Consider the following 20074-nt stretch of genomic DNA (forward strand, 5'->3'; position numbering starts at 1 on the left):
ATGTAATACTATCAGCTTAAGTTCCTATCTATAATATCCATGTAGTTACTTCGACTGTATTTTTAAATCTTACTCTTAAATTCATGCCTATGCTATTATTTATGGACAGTGCGTTTTGTAAGGGAAAGGAGAGTACAACATTTTTCCTTAAATTAATATAAAATAAATTAAAGAGTTTGTAATGCAAATACCTTAATTTTTAAATGGGTCTATCTGTTAAATTATAAAATGTCTTAAAATCATATTTTAAAAAGCTTCCAATACAACTTATTTTTATTAACAGAACTGCTTTGCAGACACTGGCTTAAGGTTATAAATTATAGAGAAATCAAGTTAATAAATTAATGAAATTGGGTTTCCGAAGTACAATTAATCAAAACAAAACCCAGCTGATTCCTGCCACTTCCGCAACGCACTGTACTCGTAAGACTCTACGCCGATCTTTGTCTGACTGCTAGGTATTTAAACCGCTTCCTTCGCCCAGAAAACCAGAACAAACCTTTTAGAAGCCCCGACCCGAAAGTAGCTTAGCAACTAACTAAAATAACTTTACAAATCTGTACTAATCACTGTCGCATCAACTCTCGCAATCTCTTCAGGGCGTTCTTCTAATGCCTCGCACCTTGTCCGAAAGCCGAAAGTTGCGCCTTCGAAGGGCCTTCACCGAGGCCACTAACGAAACGCTCCAATGCTCCAAAATGGTATTTAACAAATAAAACAATGCAAAAACCACAAAACAAACCCCATTTGCCGAAACTAACTATTTTATTTAATGTGTACATAAATATTTAGAATGAACCAAAGTAGTTCCAAAGTTACACAAAACCAAAAAAAAAACCAAAGTTCATTTCCAATGGCACCGCAATGACCTTCCCGCCTCCCAGCGGTCAAGTAGCTTGTTATCGATAACATAATGCATTTTGCTGCGAAATGCAAAAAGGCCCCTGTGCAATTGGTTTGCGTTTGGCATTCGTTCCTTCCTAGTCTGCACTGCGTCAATGTCCATATTCAATCTCCCCTTAAAATCTCACTACAAAAAGAAGAACAAAAAAAAACTCAAAATTACCAGTTTTAAAACCTTTTTGAGCATTTTGACCGCTTTGTAGCTCCAGTTTGGACTTCCGCATCCCATAATCTCGCATCTACTTCCAAATTCGCTTCAGCGTCCTGTTTGCTTTTGCATCCCTTTTTGAATTTAGATCCGTAGTTAATGTAACCCCTAGTTAGATTACGAATAACATTTATCGATGATTTCTCGCCGCAGGTAAGATGTAGCTAAAAATGTTTCGTTTTTCTTGGCACTGACTGTCGTTATTTGTGATGAGAACATAATGCACCGATTACCGACTAGTTTTTAAACAAGCTTTTGGGGGAGATATATATTTTATAAAAGCTTACAAATATATGGCTTTTTTCAAAAAAATATTTGACATATATATAATATTTACTATATTTCTACACTGTGGGAAAAATGCCTATTTATAATAAAGAAATGTTTCTACTAATAATTTAAATTTAATAGCGGTTCTTCCCATATTTAATATATAGAAAATAGTCATAGAAAGCATACTTGGTATTATATCTAATGATAAAAGAATGGTTATATTTGAACTTATAAATTATCCAGGGTATTCGTAGAGTCTAGCATTTGTCTTTTTTGAGAGGGCAGCAATTAAGTGCTGAGCGGAAGCATTTAAAGTTTCCCTTTGTAAAAGCTGCAACATTTTAATTTCCATGACGTCGACGCGATCAGGTGTTTCCCGTCCCTCACCTTTTACCGTTTTTCCCCAGAGGATGTTTCTCTCATCGCTCTCTAAAATAGTTGCTCTCATTTGGCCAATCCACCTGCTGCTTTTCGTCCACTTGGATTCCACCTTCCAAATGCGATCCGTTCCACACGATCCAAGCAAACGTGCTGATCGAAGAAGTTGTTCTTTATAAACGGTACTAACAATGGAAAGGGGTATATTGTGTGTCTAAATATTGGATTCGGATTATAGGCTTCGAAATTCACAAAATTTGGGGCATTCATATATTTCTGCATTTTTCACCATCACAAAGATGTATAATTCCTTAAAAGATCCATAATCCCAAAGATATTAAAAACTTAAAAAAAAAAGAAATGGATTGTTAGGAGTAGACAGTTATAGCCATAATTGATTTATCTTTATTGATTTAATAGGCTTAACAGAAATAATTCGCTCTCACTACAGAGTATCTCAAAGTCCATATTTAAGTACCCTTATGTTCTTCTTGGTTCCGCTAGATTGGCGGAACCAAATAGAAAAAAAAAGGCAGGAGCGCACCAGATTGGAATATAAATAAAACTTTTGGTGGGCAGCCCATTTGTGCGGCGTCGTCGGAAGGGATCGCTCTCGATCTAGATCTCGATCCCGATCTCGGGACCTCGCTCTTTGTCGCTCATTTTTCAGATCGCTTGCAGATCGGATCGGTCAATAATGGACGTGAACGGCTTGTGGAAATGCTGAATTGTGTCTGCTTCCCCAATCTGTTTACATTCTGGACAATTACGCAGTCGAAAGCCGAAATACTGTTGCCCAGAAATAATCCCCACATTAAATTAAATTCAAATCAAAAGTGATCGGTTATTCGTCTGTTGCGGTTCGTCGATTATATTGTAAAGAAATCCGATTTTTTTTGTCTGTGTGCGTTTGTGTTGACAATGTGCATTTGCTTTCCAAAAATGAAGTGTACTAAGGAAATTTTTACATATAATCAATTCCAGGGAGAAAACATATAAATCATTGTTCAAACAATGCGGTTTTAGCCTGTAACCGGCAAGATCTGAGAATTGCAAATTAAAATAAACAATGTACTCGTTTCCTTGAAAATCTTTTAATAATAATTAAGGCAACATGTTTGTATGTACTTGTAATTTTCCTCAAAACAAAAACAATTGTTTTCAATTAAGAAAACAAAACCAGTGAGTTAACAAAGAAAACGTTCTATTCTCGGGATATTTTTGGATCTAAAAAAGTTCCAGCTCTGGAATTTAATGGCGATCTGATGATCTTGGATCTCTATTATAACTTTTGGCAAGTCTAATGATCCTAAAAGAATAAAAATATATTTCCAAGGCAAAACATGACAAGTAAAAAGTAAAACCTAAACATTTCGGATCCTTAAAAGGTTATAGGCTATTTTGTAAATCGAAAATAGCTTCTGGGATCTTCGAGGATCTGAGAAAAAAGAAAAGAAAACACCTGGAGGAGCAGAGCATGTCGCCGGCCTCCTGCATGGATAACGATTGTAATCAGGGCGCTCTCTACCAGAAATGCCAAGCCACGCCTCCCCAGTCCACGCCCACGCCCACGCCCGTGGTCGTGTCGACGTCATCCACACCCTCGCCCTCCCCCTCGGCCACTCCCTCCCCCACCCCCTCGCGGTCACCGTCGCTGACGGTGATGATGACGTCGTCACAGATGCCGCCGCAGATGCGACAAATGTCACAACCGGTGAACGCGGCCACCGCTCTGATGACGCGAACGGGCAGCGTCGGTGGCGCCACGAGTGCCGCCCGCAGGAACTCCCTTTGGCTGGAAACGCTGCGCAACACACGCAAGCTGTCCTACGCCAACGAGCGCCCCATTCTGGTAAGACTACACTCGAAAAAAAAAACGGTAGTGAGGGCAATGGTGGGCATAACAATTGGAAATAGGTCAAAGTTTAATTGAGTTAATGAAGAGTGAGATACTCGATTGATGTGTAGTTGCCCCTCTTCGAAATATACTTTTTTTTTGCAAGTGTGCGGATTTTAAATGATGCCGTGTACAGTTTCTTATAAGTTTCAACAGGCTCAGATAGTTTAAAACTTAAATACAATTTAGGGATGTTTTGTAAGGGGACTACCCTTCAATTCACAACAGAAATAAACGATATATTAGAGGTAAATATATCGTTTATTTCTGTTTTCTGTTTCTTTTATCTTTTGAAGTCATTTCGTTTAATTGAATTAATTAAGAGTGAGATACTCGTACTCGATTGATGTGTAGCTGCCGCTCCTCGCAATATATAGTATTTTTTGCAAATGTGAGGACTTCAATTGAAGCCTAGACCAGTTTCGTATAAGTTTTAACACGCTCAGATAGTTAAAAACTGAAATTAAACTTAAAGATATTTTGTAAGGGGACTTCCATTTAATTCACAATTTAAATAAACGATATATTAAACTCTACTTAAATCTACTTATTCGGACAAAAATCCGGAAAAATCAGCTCGTTTTTTCGGTCTTTTAATCAAAAACCTGGGAAAAAGTGGTCGAATGTCGGAATGCCATACCTCGTTAGATTCGTTATAAAATATTCAATAGAATGGCACTCCTAGCTGAAATTTTTTCTTTAAAACAAGAAATGATAATGGTACACCTTATGAAAAATATTTTTTGTGTGATTTCAAACCAAGTTCAAAGCCTAATATATTTAAGAATAAATAGGGTCAAAGGTTTATGAAATTTACTAGTCGTAACGGAGAAGATATGAAAATTTGTAATAACTACATTTATAGTAATAAAATCATTATTTTTTATAAATTGCTAAATTTTATTTTAACTATTTAACACAACAAACAAAAAAATAAAATGGCTCACATGTCGTATACGTTTTTTTGTTAACTTTCAAGTTGGAAAAAATGGCTTACATGTCGTATACGTTTTTTTGTTGACTTTGAAGTTGGAAAAAAATGAGCATACGACATGTATGCCATACAAAATATGAATTTGTTGCATTTTGTGATTAACAAATGTTGTACATATTTGTACATACGCTGGGTGTTTTCCATATGCTTATCTTATATTATGAAATTAAGTTTAGATTTCCAACAAACGCTTTCCCTCAGTGTTGCCAAGAAACTATGACGTATCCAGCTTATCTGCTGCCCATTTGTATGCCATTTCCATTCGCCATTTCGTCGGCGGGTTCCACGTGTCCGTTTTGCCTCAGAGTCCAAGCTATAAAAATAAATAAACCGCCCGCGTTCCCTGTCTCCGTCTCTTTTCCTCCGTTCGCTCCGTCTCTTTCTGTGGTCTCTGCGCGATTCGAAGTTATTTTCAACCAAAGCATCTGCAGAACAAAACAAAAACAAATCGCAGGCACACGATGGAACTCTTGGGGAAAATGTTTTGGGCAACGAAACTTTTCTACCCTGCAAAAAGTGGCGAAAGTTTTGCCAAATGTTAGCAAAAAGGGTAAATGTCAGTGGTTTTATAAAAGAAAACAAAATAAAATTTATTAGAAAAAATTTGGGCGCTGGGAATTCACTTGTATTTTGCAAAAATTGCAGTTCCTTAAAAGAACTAAAGGCAATGGTGTCAAGAAACTACAACTTTAAGGTGTCTTTAACTCTCAAGGGCTGCAAAACTAAAAAGGCTTAAAGTAGTTTGTTATTTATACAAGTATTAATGCTTTTCTACTCTCAGTCTACAGTGTTTTAAATAACACAAGTATTCTGACAAAGTATAAATATATAATATAAATAAAAAATAACCAGAAGTCATTAAAATATTTTTGGAATGTTAAAAAAAACATAAGTAATACAAATCTTGGTTATAATTATAAGAATGGGATTAAATTGATAATTTTAAAATGGTTTTTAAAGAATTAAGCTGGACATATATTCTTATGGTTTTATGGTATTGCACTGTGTGAAACCACTAAGAATTACCAATTGAAAACACCCTTATGGCAAAGATAATGGCAGGATATTAATTTGAGGAGTGGGGGCTATGAAAGCAATAACACAAAACAAATGTGGGAAAACGGCACATTAACAAAGGCGGCAAACAAGGGGCCGGGTCTAAAAAAATAGAGGGGGAAGCCATCTATTTGGCTATTCCATCATCAGCATTCGAAACACAAGAAAAAACGCCCATAAAGACATAAAGTTCGCTCAAGTGTTCGGATCGTATCGCCCGATCTGTGCATCTGTATCTATTGCTTTCATATATTGTTTACAACGCAAGCGATTTCGATTTCGATTTGGACTTGGATTTGGATTTGGATAACGATCACATCATCATCGTCCGCATCATTATAAGGCGGGAATCGCAATAAAGAGAATTCAGGGTCACAATTTTCGGGTTACAGATAGTCCATAAATAAGGCTACTGCTTTATTTTCTGGGTTACATATCAGGCATTTTGTGTACTACTCCTTTGATATATGGCCCTGCCGATTGAGCAACGCAGTTTAAACAATGCCAATCGCCACGTAATTAATGGCATATGAGCAATGAAAGAAGAAACCCTCGGGAAAACCGGGCCTCAGATCGTGGGCATAAATTATCGACGAGTGTACTATATATATATTTACTCTTCACCGGTTACCTCATGTAAATGGCCGGAACAACACATGCGTGCATATTTAGATGATGATAAATATTATATATATGCACTCCCAATGGGTATTACGGGGTGTAATCTTAAATATTTAAGGCATTTGCTTTGCGACTTTTGACTTCTTGTCCATATGTCTGCATTTCGAGGACTCACAATCGACCAAGTTAACATTGTTGTGTGTGTGTGTGTGCGTGTGTGTGTTGTTGTGTTTACTTTGGAGGTGGTTCCTCAACTCGACGGTGAAAAATGCTGGCCAGGTGGCCTCAATAGTCCAATAACTTATTGCCTCGGCATTATGCGGCGAAAAGAAAATCGAGAAACTTTTTAAAATTTCATGACAATAGTCTTCGACCGCGACTGCAGTTTTCCCCCTTCCTCGTTTTTCTATATATTATATCCGTTTAAATGGATGTGCTCGGCCGTATATCTTTGCAAGTGCATGCACGCTGTTTGCCCAAGTGTCCATCAATAAAATATGACATGAGGCACTTTCAGCGGACTGTCCCCGAACCGTAAACCGTAAACCGTAAACTAAAGACCGCACCGCACCGGACGAATGGGTCTGAAATCGTCGCCGTCTAAAGGTCGCGCCACATCGAGTCCACTTGTACAGCTGTTCTGAGTCATTTGCCAAGGCATAGTCCCTCTACCAGATGTCCGGCCTTTGAGGGCATACACCTGTGCAGGTGCAGTGCCGACCGGGTTGATCTGTGATTCATCTTCATTCACCCACCGATCTTGGGAGGCTTGAAATTGTATTTTCTGACTTACTTCAGTTTGTTTAAGGTAGGTCCTGATCTATTTGGAAATTACCTTAATTTTTTTAAAATAACTTATGACAATCCTATATAGCTCAGTGATCTAGTGCTCACTTCTGTTGGGTTCAGAGTTGAGTTGACATTTTTTGTAACTTTATATACTTTTATTTTCAAAGTTAGGCCCTTAATTTCAGCCAATGAAATTCAAATTTTATCCTTTTAAATAGTATGAATATTTTTCTTGATAATTTTTTTGATCCATATTAAATATTTCTAAGATGATAAAACTTCATTAACATTATTAGTTTTAAGACAATCTCAAAGAGCCATTAAACATGTATGACTTACATTGAGGTTCAATCAATATTATATAACTGTTGTTTTTCAATTTGCCTGCAATTGTCAAAGTACTTCAAAGTTTCAAACTTGTTGCAAATGTTGCAAAAGTGAAAGTCAGCCGACTAACAACCGGATAATTATATATGAAAATTGCACTTATAAGTGTAAAACTAAGAAAACCGCTAACAACCGGGGGACATTTATGATTTTGCAACCTGTTGTTAACATCTTCCGAAGATCTCTGGATTCCCTCTGGCTAATATAAGATTTTTGTGGGTAAGCTTGTTGTCCCACTCGTATTTAAGCCACTGCTGAAGACGGAATCAATCCCCATATTCAAAATGAGGAAGTGGGGGGCAAAAGGGACCGGAATGGCAAATGGCTGACAAATGCATAAAGTTTTCATTTCAATGAATTATTCAAAATCCGACATGACAACATTTTGACTATCTGTCGTTTGCGTTGACATTTCCATTTGATATCTGGGTCGTCGATTGTGCAAAAGGGGGGCGGGATTGTCACTTGGAGGGGATCGGGGTTCGGAGACGTGTGGATTTAGGTGCGATGTCCTATGTGCACATTAATGTCGTCCTCAAGTGATGGACACTCGAGACAATTGCCTGGGTGTTGCACGAAATGCATTAATTTATTTAAATGAGTGGTACTTTAAGAAGGCTTTGCAGTACCGTATGGATGAAGTGGCTGGTTCCCCCCAGATTTCCAGGTAAGGAATTCCAAGCTCAAGTTGTTGATTGTTTGCCCTGGCAGGTAAAGCCGCTTAAAGGCACTGAAAAAATTTTCCATTCATGCCATTTTGAATTGTGAATAAACTAGTCCAATTTGTCTTAAGATTTTTAAAATATTCATTTACTCAATTTCTACTTCTTAATACTCCAGGATATTAATCCTGGTGAATATTTTAAAGTATATTAAAAAAGTATATTTTGTGTGCCTCTATTTATGATGTACATTTATTAAAAATAATCTGTTAACATTATTTTTAAGTAAAATATAATGCAGAGTAAGCATTATATACATTTTTAACGCCTTAAAATGGTTTAATAAATCTTTTAAATACTATACTGGACCATTATTTAGTATTCTTTTTGTGGTTTATGAAGTTATTAAAATTATTTCAACCAAAATTTCATTAGAAATGAGAAAATAAATAAACAATAAATCAACAATAAAATATTTTATATTAAATATACCATAATGAAATAATTAGCTCCAAAGAAAATTACGAATTATGAATTACGAATAAACTTAGAAATGTAAGACAAACGGACTTGAGCTTCTTCTGGTTTTTTTGCAGCTTATAAGTCCTATTTGAAAAGGGTTCGCTCCTAATTAGATTGACTAAACAGGACAATGAATTAACCACTTGAATTAAGTGCAGGTGCAATATAATTAGAATTTCTCAATGGCTTAAATGATTCCTTATGATTACGGATGCGGAATTAAAGGATTAAAGAGGCCTGGAATGAATGGGAAAGTGGGTGGATTTCGAAGATTGTGGGGATGCGTTGCTATGCCATCAACTTCGGTTGCTAGGCCAATTCATTTGTCAGTTCATCAGCGCCAAAGAATGCATCCGCGTATCTGTGAGAGCGTTATTTAAGAGTGTGCTGGTGCGGGCGTATCTGTGTGATGTACGAGTATGTGTGTGGTAGTGCGAGGTGGGCGCACAGTCAAGCCTGTCTAAAACGGACAATGTGATTTTTAAAATGTATTACATGTAAAGTTCCATATCGAAGGCACACAATACTCTTCGTGTGTAAACGATTGAGACTCTATTTGAATAGAATCATCTGACTTTATGTACATTTTTCGAATCTTAGGCAATATACATTGACTATGTTTATAAATTAAACCATTTTTTTCTAATTACTTTAGAGTTAATTTTAAGAAGAGACGAATTATTGTTATACGATTGGGTTCAAGGAAATTAATAAGAAAGCAGTTATTTTGTAATTCCATTTTTTGGGAAAAAAATGTTTTTTCCGTTCCTTCCGAACTATGTCTTATCGAGGGCCTACCGCATTTCCTTTGCATGCACAAAATATAGCTGAACAACGTGACTATAGTCGAATACGACTGGAGCAGCGGCAATTGCCGATGACAATGAAATCGCGTAGCTGGAACTTTGAATTGAGCATCCATTTGGGATTGCCTGGATGTTGGGGGAGTACCGGGGTCCTAAGGGGGGCGTAGTAGAGGGGGGAAAAAAGATGGATGGGGAGGCCGCGGAGACCATCACCTTACGCAAATCGGAGTTTTTCAATGCGCAGGACCAACCGAAGGCCACGGACAAAGCCGCTCTCTCTTTCTTTCCTCCCTCTCTCGCTCTGGCGCACGCCAAAGGGGGTTTTGGGGGACCAGGCTCCCCCTTAAGATTTTTTTTCTAAAAAACTGAAGACTCTGGTAATTCTTTACCAGCTTTCTAGCTTAAGAATATTATTAGAGAAAAATAAATCCCTTATATTAAATCTACTTAAAATACATCTTACAAATGTCAGTGTTTAATTTAAAAACGTACGTTCTGTCACCTCTTAAAATAAATTAATAAATTGCATTGTTTTTTCATTTAACTAGAAAAGGGAAATATATTTTACCTCTTATATTATTTTACGACTGCTTCAGACTACCCATTATAATTGACAACAATTTTAGTATTTTGAGGTCCATTTTTTTAAATCTACAAACTCCCCCTTTTCAAACGGCTCTGTTTTTTACCGCTGCTTCTCTTTCTAAAATAAAATTTTGAATGCCCGAAAAGGAGTATCTCTCGATGTGTGTGTCTGTGTGTAACCGCAAAAGGATTAACTTGCAAAGTTCAATTTTGATTTTCGTATCGCGTGTCAGTCGACCATTATGCTGAATTGTTAACCGAAGAAAATGAAACAAGAAACAAAAATGAAAAAAAAACTTAAAGCCATAACCAAAGCTCAAAGTTCAAAGAATAAGAAGAAGAAGCAGCGACAGCTTCTTCCTTTCGATTCTATTTCTCCGACTCTGCCATTTTCTCTGCCGCGGTCGCTGCTTATTTTATAAGTGTGTGTGTGGGTGTCCTGCTGCTTTGTGCGTGTATTCGTGGGTGCGTGCAAGCAAGATGGCCATAGCACACTGTAAAGAGTGAAAGGGAGATAGAAAGAGAGTGAAACAAAGTTGAGTGGATTGGAAATCAGTCATAGAGAGACAGAGAGAGAGAGAGCGAGTGAAAGGCGAGGCAGCGCCGACTCTCTCTCCGACTTTCTCCCACACACACTTTCTCTCTTTTACCTCAGAATTTTTGGAGCTCCTTTCGCGTGCCGCCAAATTGAACACACATGCCAATGCCAATTCATTATAGGCAAAAAAAAAAGAATAATTGCAATTGCAATGGCAGCCGAAACAGCGCAGCGACTGCGTCGTCGACTGTGACAGCTGATAAAGACAGTTTTTGACAGGCAAATCTGGTACCAAAGAAGAAGAACACCCACACAAGCACACACACACACCCCAAACCCACACTTCTTTGCAAGCTGCTCACTTTTTAGAAGTACAGTAGAACATCTAAAATAAAAAATTTTCTTTTACTTGTGTATACAAATATATTTTGAAAGCTAAGAATTTCTTTCTCTATATTACAATTGTATAGGATTTCTTAAGCTAGACAATTTTGTGATACTTAGTTAATTTTGTTTTTGTATGTTTTTTTTTTATATTCTAAACGCCAACAGTTGGTTGTTTCAGCTATTTGGACTTTAAACATACTTTAGTCATCTTAAAAGTTAAGTTTTGTTTCGGAATTCCACTTTCATTCAATGCGAAGTTCGGTAAAATTTTGATTAATTAAAGTTATGCATTTTTTTTGTGCAGATCGATTGTTTATTACTGCAGCTTTTCTAGGCCATTAGTGAAGTTGCAATTTTTTATCTATGTATATGCTTTTCTTATTAGGTTGAGCTGCATATGTGTCTTGAACTGCTGATTATTTGGCGTTAACCAAGCTTGAAATTGCTGCCATTTCGGAGGTTTCACTGTGGCTATTTATCAACCGTGGCTTGGTAACGGGATCTGGGAGCGAAGAGATCGGGTGTTCTGTTCTGCCTCTGGCTTTCGGCTACTCTCTTCGCTCTTTTCACTCTCCTTCGTAACGGGAAAAATTGTGGTCGAGTTTATTCGTTGCTCTTGCTGCCGGTGTCGCTGCCGAAGTCGCTGCCCGCGGCGACAGCGTCGTTTTGAAGATTCCGTTTCGTATCGTTTCGTTTCAGTTCTCGGTCGGTTTCTGTTTCAGTCTGTATTGTGTTTACACCCATGGCTGACGTAGCGAGCGCAGAAGAGCTAAACCTTCGAAAGCGAAAAATAATAATACAATAATAACAACAACAACAACAAAAGATATATAACAAAATATATAAATAACAGATGAAACGAAAAACTACAACAACAACAAAAAAGGCATGCATGAACAGCGTCAGAAACAGTATTTTTAATATCCGATAATAGCCACAGCAACAACAATTACAATAACAGTTATCGTTACACTTACAATTACGTTTACGAGTCCCGTTTTTTTCCAGTGCGTGCGTGTATGTGAAACTGTTATTATTAACAATAACAACAACAACCGATAAAAAATAGAGAAGAAATAGTGTTACTTACCTTTTAACCGGATTCCGGTACTCACACACACACTTACACAAACACACACCCTCACCCACACAACAGCAGCGAACAAACATTGAAAATGAAAGACGAAACAATGCGATAAAGGGATAACTAACAAATAAACCAAAGTTAAAAGAGAAGAAGAGGAAGACACGAAGACAACAACAAGCGAATTAAGGTATTCATATAATATTAAGTGAGAAATATTAGGCATAAAAAACAGACAAAAGCACAAGACAAATAAAATAGCAGTGTCAAAAAACGGGAGTAGCTCTACGCTTCTGCCGGCGTAGCATCGCCTAAAGCTAAAAAGAAAGTAAAAGGAAACAATAAAAAACAGCCAAAGGAGGCATACACATAAAAGACTCATAAAGTAGAAGAAAACAGAAAAAATAAAAAGAAAAAAGAGCTGGGAAAGTCCCGGAACAAAGGCAAAAGTAATTTATCACAACATCCATCCATAGATAAATATCTTGCCAAACTCTATGAAGATGTTGAAGCCAAAAATTGGTCAGCAAAGGTAGTGGGAGGAAAGCCGGGAAAAAAAGGAAAGCTTCAATCTAGTTTATCTCCTTGAAGAGGTTTCGAAAGAAAAGTGCATTATATTCCCAAAGAAAAAACCTGAACTGAATGATTCTTCTATTTTTAAAAAATATAGTAATAAAACGACCTAAGCCTGAAAGATCAATAAGTTATATACATTCTTGGGTTCAAAATAAGCATTGCCAGCTTAAGTAAAGCAAATAGGAATCCTACTTTAAATGTAATATAATGTTATTTTAATGTACTGCTTTTATTTTGCTTTTATATATTAAGCAATTTTATATTTTCATAGATTATAGCTCTCGTTTATATTAAAAAAGGGAAGAACATATAACATTTGTCGAAAAATGTTAAGCTTCAGAATTAAACAATTAAAAGCACATAGGTTAGGTTACCATTACCAAGAATTGCTGAAAACAATAGAAAACCAACCATGCAAATCAAAATAGTATCCTGGCAGACTCATTGTTTAAAATCTCAATAGAACAAATTCAATAGTTCCGATCAACACAATGTATAATGTATAAAAACGGCAGAGAACTACACCAATAGTTCAAAATATCAATAGACTTTATTGAATATATCTTGACACCACCACAAACCATTCAAAAAAGTATAGAGCCTCCTGTCTTTGATGGAAAACGTAGCATATTTATCGGCGCCCGCTACTCGGCAAAAGAAAAAAAAACAAAAATAATCAGAAAAAGAGGGAAAACTTTGAAGCGAAGCGGACGAAGAGTAGGCAAAATTTATGATTTTCCCGCATATGTGTTTGGACGAGAAGATATAGGTATATATATATTTGTATATATTGCAATATGTGAGTAATGGAAGGGCGCAAAAGAAAGAAGCTCAAAGAGTGATTCAAACTTTTTTTGGTTCAACCATAAACTTTTTTGCGCCTTGAATATTTTATGAAAGGCAGATGAAGTACACAAGTTCGGAGTAAAGTCCATCATTAAGCGACCAATATATATTGGACTATATAAAACAACGAAAAACATCTCGTGTAAATTTCAAAGTAAAAGTAAGAGAGATAATATTAATATAATTACAGTCTCTGGAGGGAAAAAGGAAGGGGCTGTCATATCTCTTCAGCATTCCGGCTAAGAGTTACGACACATTTTGGCCATGCTTTCTTTCCCTTTCTCGGTATGTTGCCCCCATACTTCTTCTTTTTTTTGGTCCTTTTGCTACACTTCGAGTTGAGTTATCCTAGACACAGCCCTTGGAGACTGGCTCAAGTCAACCCATTTAACCGGCAGCACATGGCCCTGTCTTACCTGGTTTTCCTCATCTAACTGTTTCATGTGCCCATCTTTTCTCTGGGCTTTCTCTTGGTTTTTCCCTTGGGTTTTTCCCATTTTTCTCTTGTTTTTCTGCTGGTTTTTATGACAGTTTCTGTTGCTGTTTTCGATGGTGTAGGAATTCCAAGCCGGTTGCATTAAGTTTCAGTTCCGGCTTGTTGATTGACATTTCCTTTGCCCATTCTCTCCTTTTTCGTGACTTTGTCACATGCCTCCGCTGTGTGTTTGTGCGTTTGCGTTAGCCTTATCCTTTAGCCGGCTGACAGTTTTGGCCAAAAACAAGGAAAAAAAAAACAAATAGAATGGCATTTTTTCGTGTGGCAATGGCCATGGCAATGGCAATCTTATGCAACTCGCTTCGTTTGATAAACCGCAAGTGGCACTGTGTGTGGGTGGCTGGGTGGTTGGGTGATTGTTATGTAAGGCCGTGGATGTAACAACAATGGCCAAGATAAGGGCATCGAAGCGCCAAGCAAACGAAATGAGCAGCGAAACGTGAAAAACTCCAAATAATCTACAATAAAACAAGAGGGGAAACGCACAAAAAAAGGAAAAGAAGAATAAATGGCAACGGGGCGGATGGTGGATGTTAAATGTTGGATATTGCGTATACGTCATGTTGCCAGCGTTTGCTGTTGCTGTTATTGTTGTTATTATTAGGCAGGCGTGGCCAAGTGGGCGACTGGCTCTCGAAAGATAACGCATACGCCGCATAAGTCCACGTTCGCCGCTTAAAAAGATGCAAATCCCAATGAGGCCGACTGGCTGCAAACAATTCTGAATTATTAAGTTACTCAATCAGGCTTGGCCTTAAGACCTTAAACTCACTTGAAATGGGATTTGGTCGAGGGTTTACGTACGTCTCTGTTGTTGGTAGGATTATATATTTCTTGTGGAATCCGACGGACGGGACAGCCGTACAACTGAAGGTGGAAAAATAACAAAATTAAAAAATTTTCAATTAACAAATTCGCCTTTCGAACGTTCGCGTTATGGGCAGGCGTATAAACAAATCTGCAGCGCAGAAAGTTCCGGGCTGAGAAACATTTCTTTAAGGGATTAAATTTTCATGCCTCAGCACAGACAAACGCACATACACAGAGAGGAAAGCATAAAATATATATTTGTAGGGCGTTATATTATAACTTAAAATTCACTGTAATTGATAAATATATTTAAATTGCGGAAATTAACACCGAGATCTGTTTGCCGATAAAATACATTTTCAGTATATTTTTTTCTCTGTGATTATTAAACCTTAACAAATTAATAAGAGTTTTAAAATTTATCTGTATTTGACTTATGTTTGACTCCTGTTTTTGGAAGAATTTGACAAAATCTTTTCTTAGCAAGCTGCTACGACACAAAAAAACATATTTGTACGATATTTAGGCCAGGCCATTGTTGTTTCCGACAGTGTACAATACATCCTGGATATATATAAGCAAACGTGGAGCGACACGTGCCCGAGATGGATGTCTGTTCTGTTTTCCCTGCGCTTTTCCCAAACCGCCTGTTAGATGTTTTTTGATACTTCCAGCCATATTATACTCTTACCTGTCCACGTGTGTGAGCTGAAAGTTTTGTTATTGTTTTCGCACTAAGCAATGGGGATCAGCACGTGGCCATGACCGCCATATTGGCATGTCCTGTAACAAAATAAAAAAAAACAAAATCACACACACACTCAAGACAAAATCAACAGCAAGTTAAACTTCAATTGCAATCGAATCAATTCGAACCTGCTCGCATATATAGGTTAGTTGTTTGTCATTATGGCGGAAGCAAATCATTGTAAATGAAACCAAATTGCTCGTCCCTTCGTTGCCCTTTCCCCTTTTTGAACCTTTCGCCTTTCCGCCGCCTGTTATTTGCATTTCAGTATTTCCCTCTGGATAATTGAGCGGGCATGCGACCCTAACTGGGTCTAACCTTCAGCTAGCCGCAGTAGTTAGACTAACTGGTCTATAGTCTAACTCCAACACCCCCTTAGACCTTAGCGGCGCCATCAAATCCACACACCTACGCCCTTTGCGGCTCATCCAAAAGTGAAAACATTCGAGTCAAGGCCAGGCGAATGGCTCTGTCTATTTGGTATCGTTTGTTTATTAATTATTTGGTTAGGCTTTCACCCGCCCCTATTTCCATTGCACTCAGAGAAAATGTTATCGACCTATCATTGTGATTTCAAAATTTATGTTTTGAAAATTAACAACCTTTATTTTTTACATTTAAAAAAAAGATTTTTTTTTTGTTTTGAAATTACTCTAAAAGATATTCTATAAAACTACTTTTATTGTATTTATGACAGAAATTTCTATAACATATGAAAAGCTATAGCTTAAATTTTTTTTTATTCAATGTTCCAATTTAATTAAATTATTACGATTGCTTATTGATTATAAATTGAATCTCATAGGATTGCAGATAACCAGATATAAAATAAAACTGTGTTTTAAACATAAATATTTGTACTTTTTAATAGTAATCAGTATTATTTTGGATAAACATATGTCCTATAAATGCACCGGTTTTTAAACATTTTTCAAAATAATTCTACCATGATTTTTCTCCGTATAGTTTTGGCTTTAACCCACAATGCCTACTTTCTAGTTACCCCCTCATATTTTTGCCCCCATGTTTACTTTTTGGTTTGGCAAATATTTGAGTTTTTGCCGTCTTTTTCTGTTTTTTTTTTTTGTGTGGACTTTTTTCCTTTTTGTATTTTTAATATGTTTCATTGCCAGTCGTTTCATTATGCAGTCGCTAAGTGTGTCAACTTTGGCGCACAAGTCGAAAGTAAACAATTTTCAATTCCTCAACAATTTCTATTATTTTTCGTGGCTTTTTCCTCTCTACTTGAGTCACCTTAACGATTCTTGCGTTTGTCTTTTCGCATTTCAACGGACTGAGCGATGTGTGTGTGAGCGGCAACAATAGGGTTAGATATATTGATTTTCGATCATAAGAACCTGCAACATGCAAAGTCCGACCAACACCTCGATAAATACATATATATAAATATATATATATCGGCCCAGCGACACGCCCCGCCCATTGACATTAGCTATATTCAAGTCGCCTTGGAGGGGTTTGCCTCGAAGACGTCTTCCAGCCATTGTCAAGTTATCATTATTATATTAAATGAATGCGTCGTTTTGGCACGCTCCAGCCTTTATGCCTCAGTACCCCCGATTCGCCACGCCCCCTGATTAGGGCTTGTTATATATGCGAGTCGGTGGATCCGGCAATCAATAGGCGTTTGGGGTTCGGGGTTAGCGCATATGGAACCGATTTGATTAGTGATGAAAGACCGACTACAAACTAACCACAGTCACCCGCCCCACACAGTTCCTTAAAAAACAAAAAAATGAGGAACTCCCAATTGACCAAATTGTGCACTCAGGGTGAACTAATTGTGTAATTCAAAGTTTTCAAGACCCAAATACACAATAAACATAGTGAGAAAATTCATAGTCTTGACTTCATGGCTTTGAATTATTATATATTGGAAAATGTAATTGTAATCATATTATTTTAATAAAAAAAAAAAAAATTTTAATATCACACTTTTGGGTGTATAAATATCCAATATTCAAGAGGGTCTACAACTATTCGGAAAAGTCTAAAAAATTCTTTAAACAACTTCAAATAATAATTATTTATAAAAACAAATCAAAGAAATTGTGTTTATATCAAAAGTAGATACAAATAAAAAATTATTCCGAAAATTCCTTTAAAGGACATTTTTCCAAAGGAAAAAAGCTTAACTTATTTTACGGAAAAACCCATATAAATAAAGAAAATGTATAGCTATAATAAGATGTATAATACATTTTAAAAAGCTAAAAAGTATGCTAATGATTTTTCACATATGTATATCATGGATAAAATCATGTTATTATAAGCAAATTAATACATTTTTTCTCTGTGCTGGAAAAATTCTTAAGGGTGCGCAAGGCAGGGCAAAAATATTACTTATCCGCCTAATTAAGCTCCAACAAAGCGAACACTTCATTATATATTTCCTGCACTCCGGCAAGCAGAGCGACAGAGAGGCAGAGATTTTGGGGAGGGGGGTTTCCTGGTGAGGAAAAGAAAACGTAACCTTAATGTAATGTGACTTACGCTAAATTTATTAGGCAACAACGAGCCAGGGGCAGGCGGTGGAAATCGGGGGAAAGCGGAAACGGAAACCAAGGCAAACCGAAAAGCGAAGGGAAAACCCACACAGAAACCCAAACACACATGCGTATATGAGGCTGAGCCTAATCGGTATCGTTAACTCTAACTTCAGGACCTCTTCACCCTGGATTTTCCAACCAGTCGTTACCAATTTCGTCGCTTGTTTCGTATTTTCTCTCCTAGTTTCGTTTCTTTTGCCTTTCGCCCTTCGTTTTTGCGTGCTGGCCGCGTTTTGTATAGGAAACTCGATAATTTCCACCAATTTCCTTTCGCCGCTCATGTGTATGTGTGCTAGCTCTGTTAACTGAAAAAGTATGCGTGTCCATGCGAAGCTCATAAACTGTGTGTCGGCAATGAGTATGTTAATTTGGTTAGAGGTGAGAACGCAGGTGAGAAATAATTTTGGGGCGTGGCATCGGCTAAATGCCAATGCCAACATCTCTTTTGTGTGCGTGATCGGCCAACGAAAAAAAAAAAACACAAAAAAAAAGAAATTAAAATGAGACAGATAAAATGGGAAATGGGGTTGGGCCCCAATCGAAATTACTTACCAAAGTACTTCAAAACAAAACTTTGCCACACAAGACGGAAAATTACCCAACAAAATTGCACTTTCGTGATAAACTTTTCAACCCGTTAATTCCACTGTTTGTAAAGTTAGTCTTGAAAGACTTAAGTGTCAATTTATCTCGAATACTGGATTCTGTAGTTTGTTTTTGCAATTAAGTAAATCTAAGTTTGTTTATATTAAAACATCCCAACTAATTGTGTATATCAGGTATATTTCTTGTGTCTAATTTATCTGCAGTATTGGTAAAATGTTTACTATCAAATTGTTCAATGATTAGCAAATAAAATCAACACTTAGAAATAAAATATGTTGATGGAATGAAGTCCTGAAATACAACCCGATTCTGTATTTAAAATTTTAAATAAACATTCACGAAAAAAATGAAGGGAAATTATAGATTAACATACTAGTTAACAAAAGCAAAGTCAATTTTCCAACCAAATTGGCCATTGGCCATAACCTATGTTGATTGGCCCCTTGGCTAATGTTATTTGTGGTCACTCTACATGTTTGTATAGATTTTAAAATTTGATTATGTTTGTTTAAACACTCATGAATTCTCACATTTTCCACTGATTTAATTGAATTCCACGAGTGGCAAATAATATGTTGTTTTCTGTATAGTTGAAATGCCATCATCGTTTTGGTTTTATAAGTTATCCTATTCATAACATTCCGCATTTGAAATTCCGTGTAAATTAAAATTCTCTCCCATTTCATTCTTCAATGGCTTTTCATTTCACTTCACTTGGCTAAATGGGTTTGCGTTAAATTTATTTTCGGTGGTCTCTCAATTGTAAGGCCTCCCAAAAAGCTTATTTCTCGCTCCAAAACTTGCCACATTTTCAAGTTAAAAGACTTCCTTCGAGGCGTTTATTTAATCTGCTGCTGAGTGTTCCTGCTTGCTGTTTTTTTGCCTTTGCTTGGGGTTTTCCACTTCCCGTTTCGCTTTTCAACTTAATTAAGAAATCCAATTAACATCATTGACATTAGATGTCCTAGAATATGCGCAATTTGTTTTGTTTTTATTATTTTTTTTTTTTTGTTTTTTTCGTTGGTGTTTTCATGAGCACATGACAGCCGAAAAACAGACAAACACACTCACGCATCTGCCGAAAAATAGAATTTTCCTTTTTCTTTTTGCATATGTATTTGTGTAGACGGGGCGAAACAGGACCTCGCTGGCCACCCCCGAAAATCCACACCCTTTGCTGACAAGTAGGCGTTGATGTTGATGTTGACGTTGGTCTCGTGTGTGTCCCTCCCCCGAAAACGAGCGACCCTCCGCCCACCGCCCGTCGCCACCCATTCGTTGCGTGAGTCCCGAAATTGTGCGTGTGTGCGGCTCTTTGGTGGGGTGGGGGGT

General features: G+C 37.0%; 1 protein-coding gene across 19 annotated transcripts in view; it reads left to right on the forward strand.

The window, feature by feature from the left end:
• LOC108047635 (small conductance calcium-activated potassium channel protein) overlaps positions 1-20074 on the forward strand; it is a 67114-nt gene that overhangs the window by 17872 nt on the left and 29168 nt on the right. For 13 of the 19 annotated variants that reach the window (XR_001769445.1, XM_017127902.2, XM_017127898.2 and 10 more), the window contains exon 4: positions 600-701. The exons of 5 other annotated variants lie outside the window; for them this stretch is intronic. Coding sequence is in view for 12 of the 14 variants with exons in the window: in XM_017127902.2 (XP_016983391.1) it covers positions 600-701 (102 nt within the window). In the remaining 2 variants the exon portion in view is untranslated. Of the gene's footprint in view, positions 1-599; positions 702-11259; positions 12281-20074 lie in introns of those variants that run through there. One more of the 19 variants, XM_017127915.2, reaches the window with a different exon arrangement.

The sequence above is a fragment of the Drosophila rhopaloa genome, unplaced genomic scaffold (genome assembly GCF_018152115.1).
Source record: "Drosophila rhopaloa isolate 14029-0021.01 unplaced genomic scaffold, ASM1815211v1 contig_3, whole genome shotgun sequence".
In the NCBI taxonomy this organism is placed as follows: domain Eukaryota; kingdom Metazoa; phylum Arthropoda; class Insecta; order Diptera; family Drosophilidae; genus Drosophila; species Drosophila rhopaloa.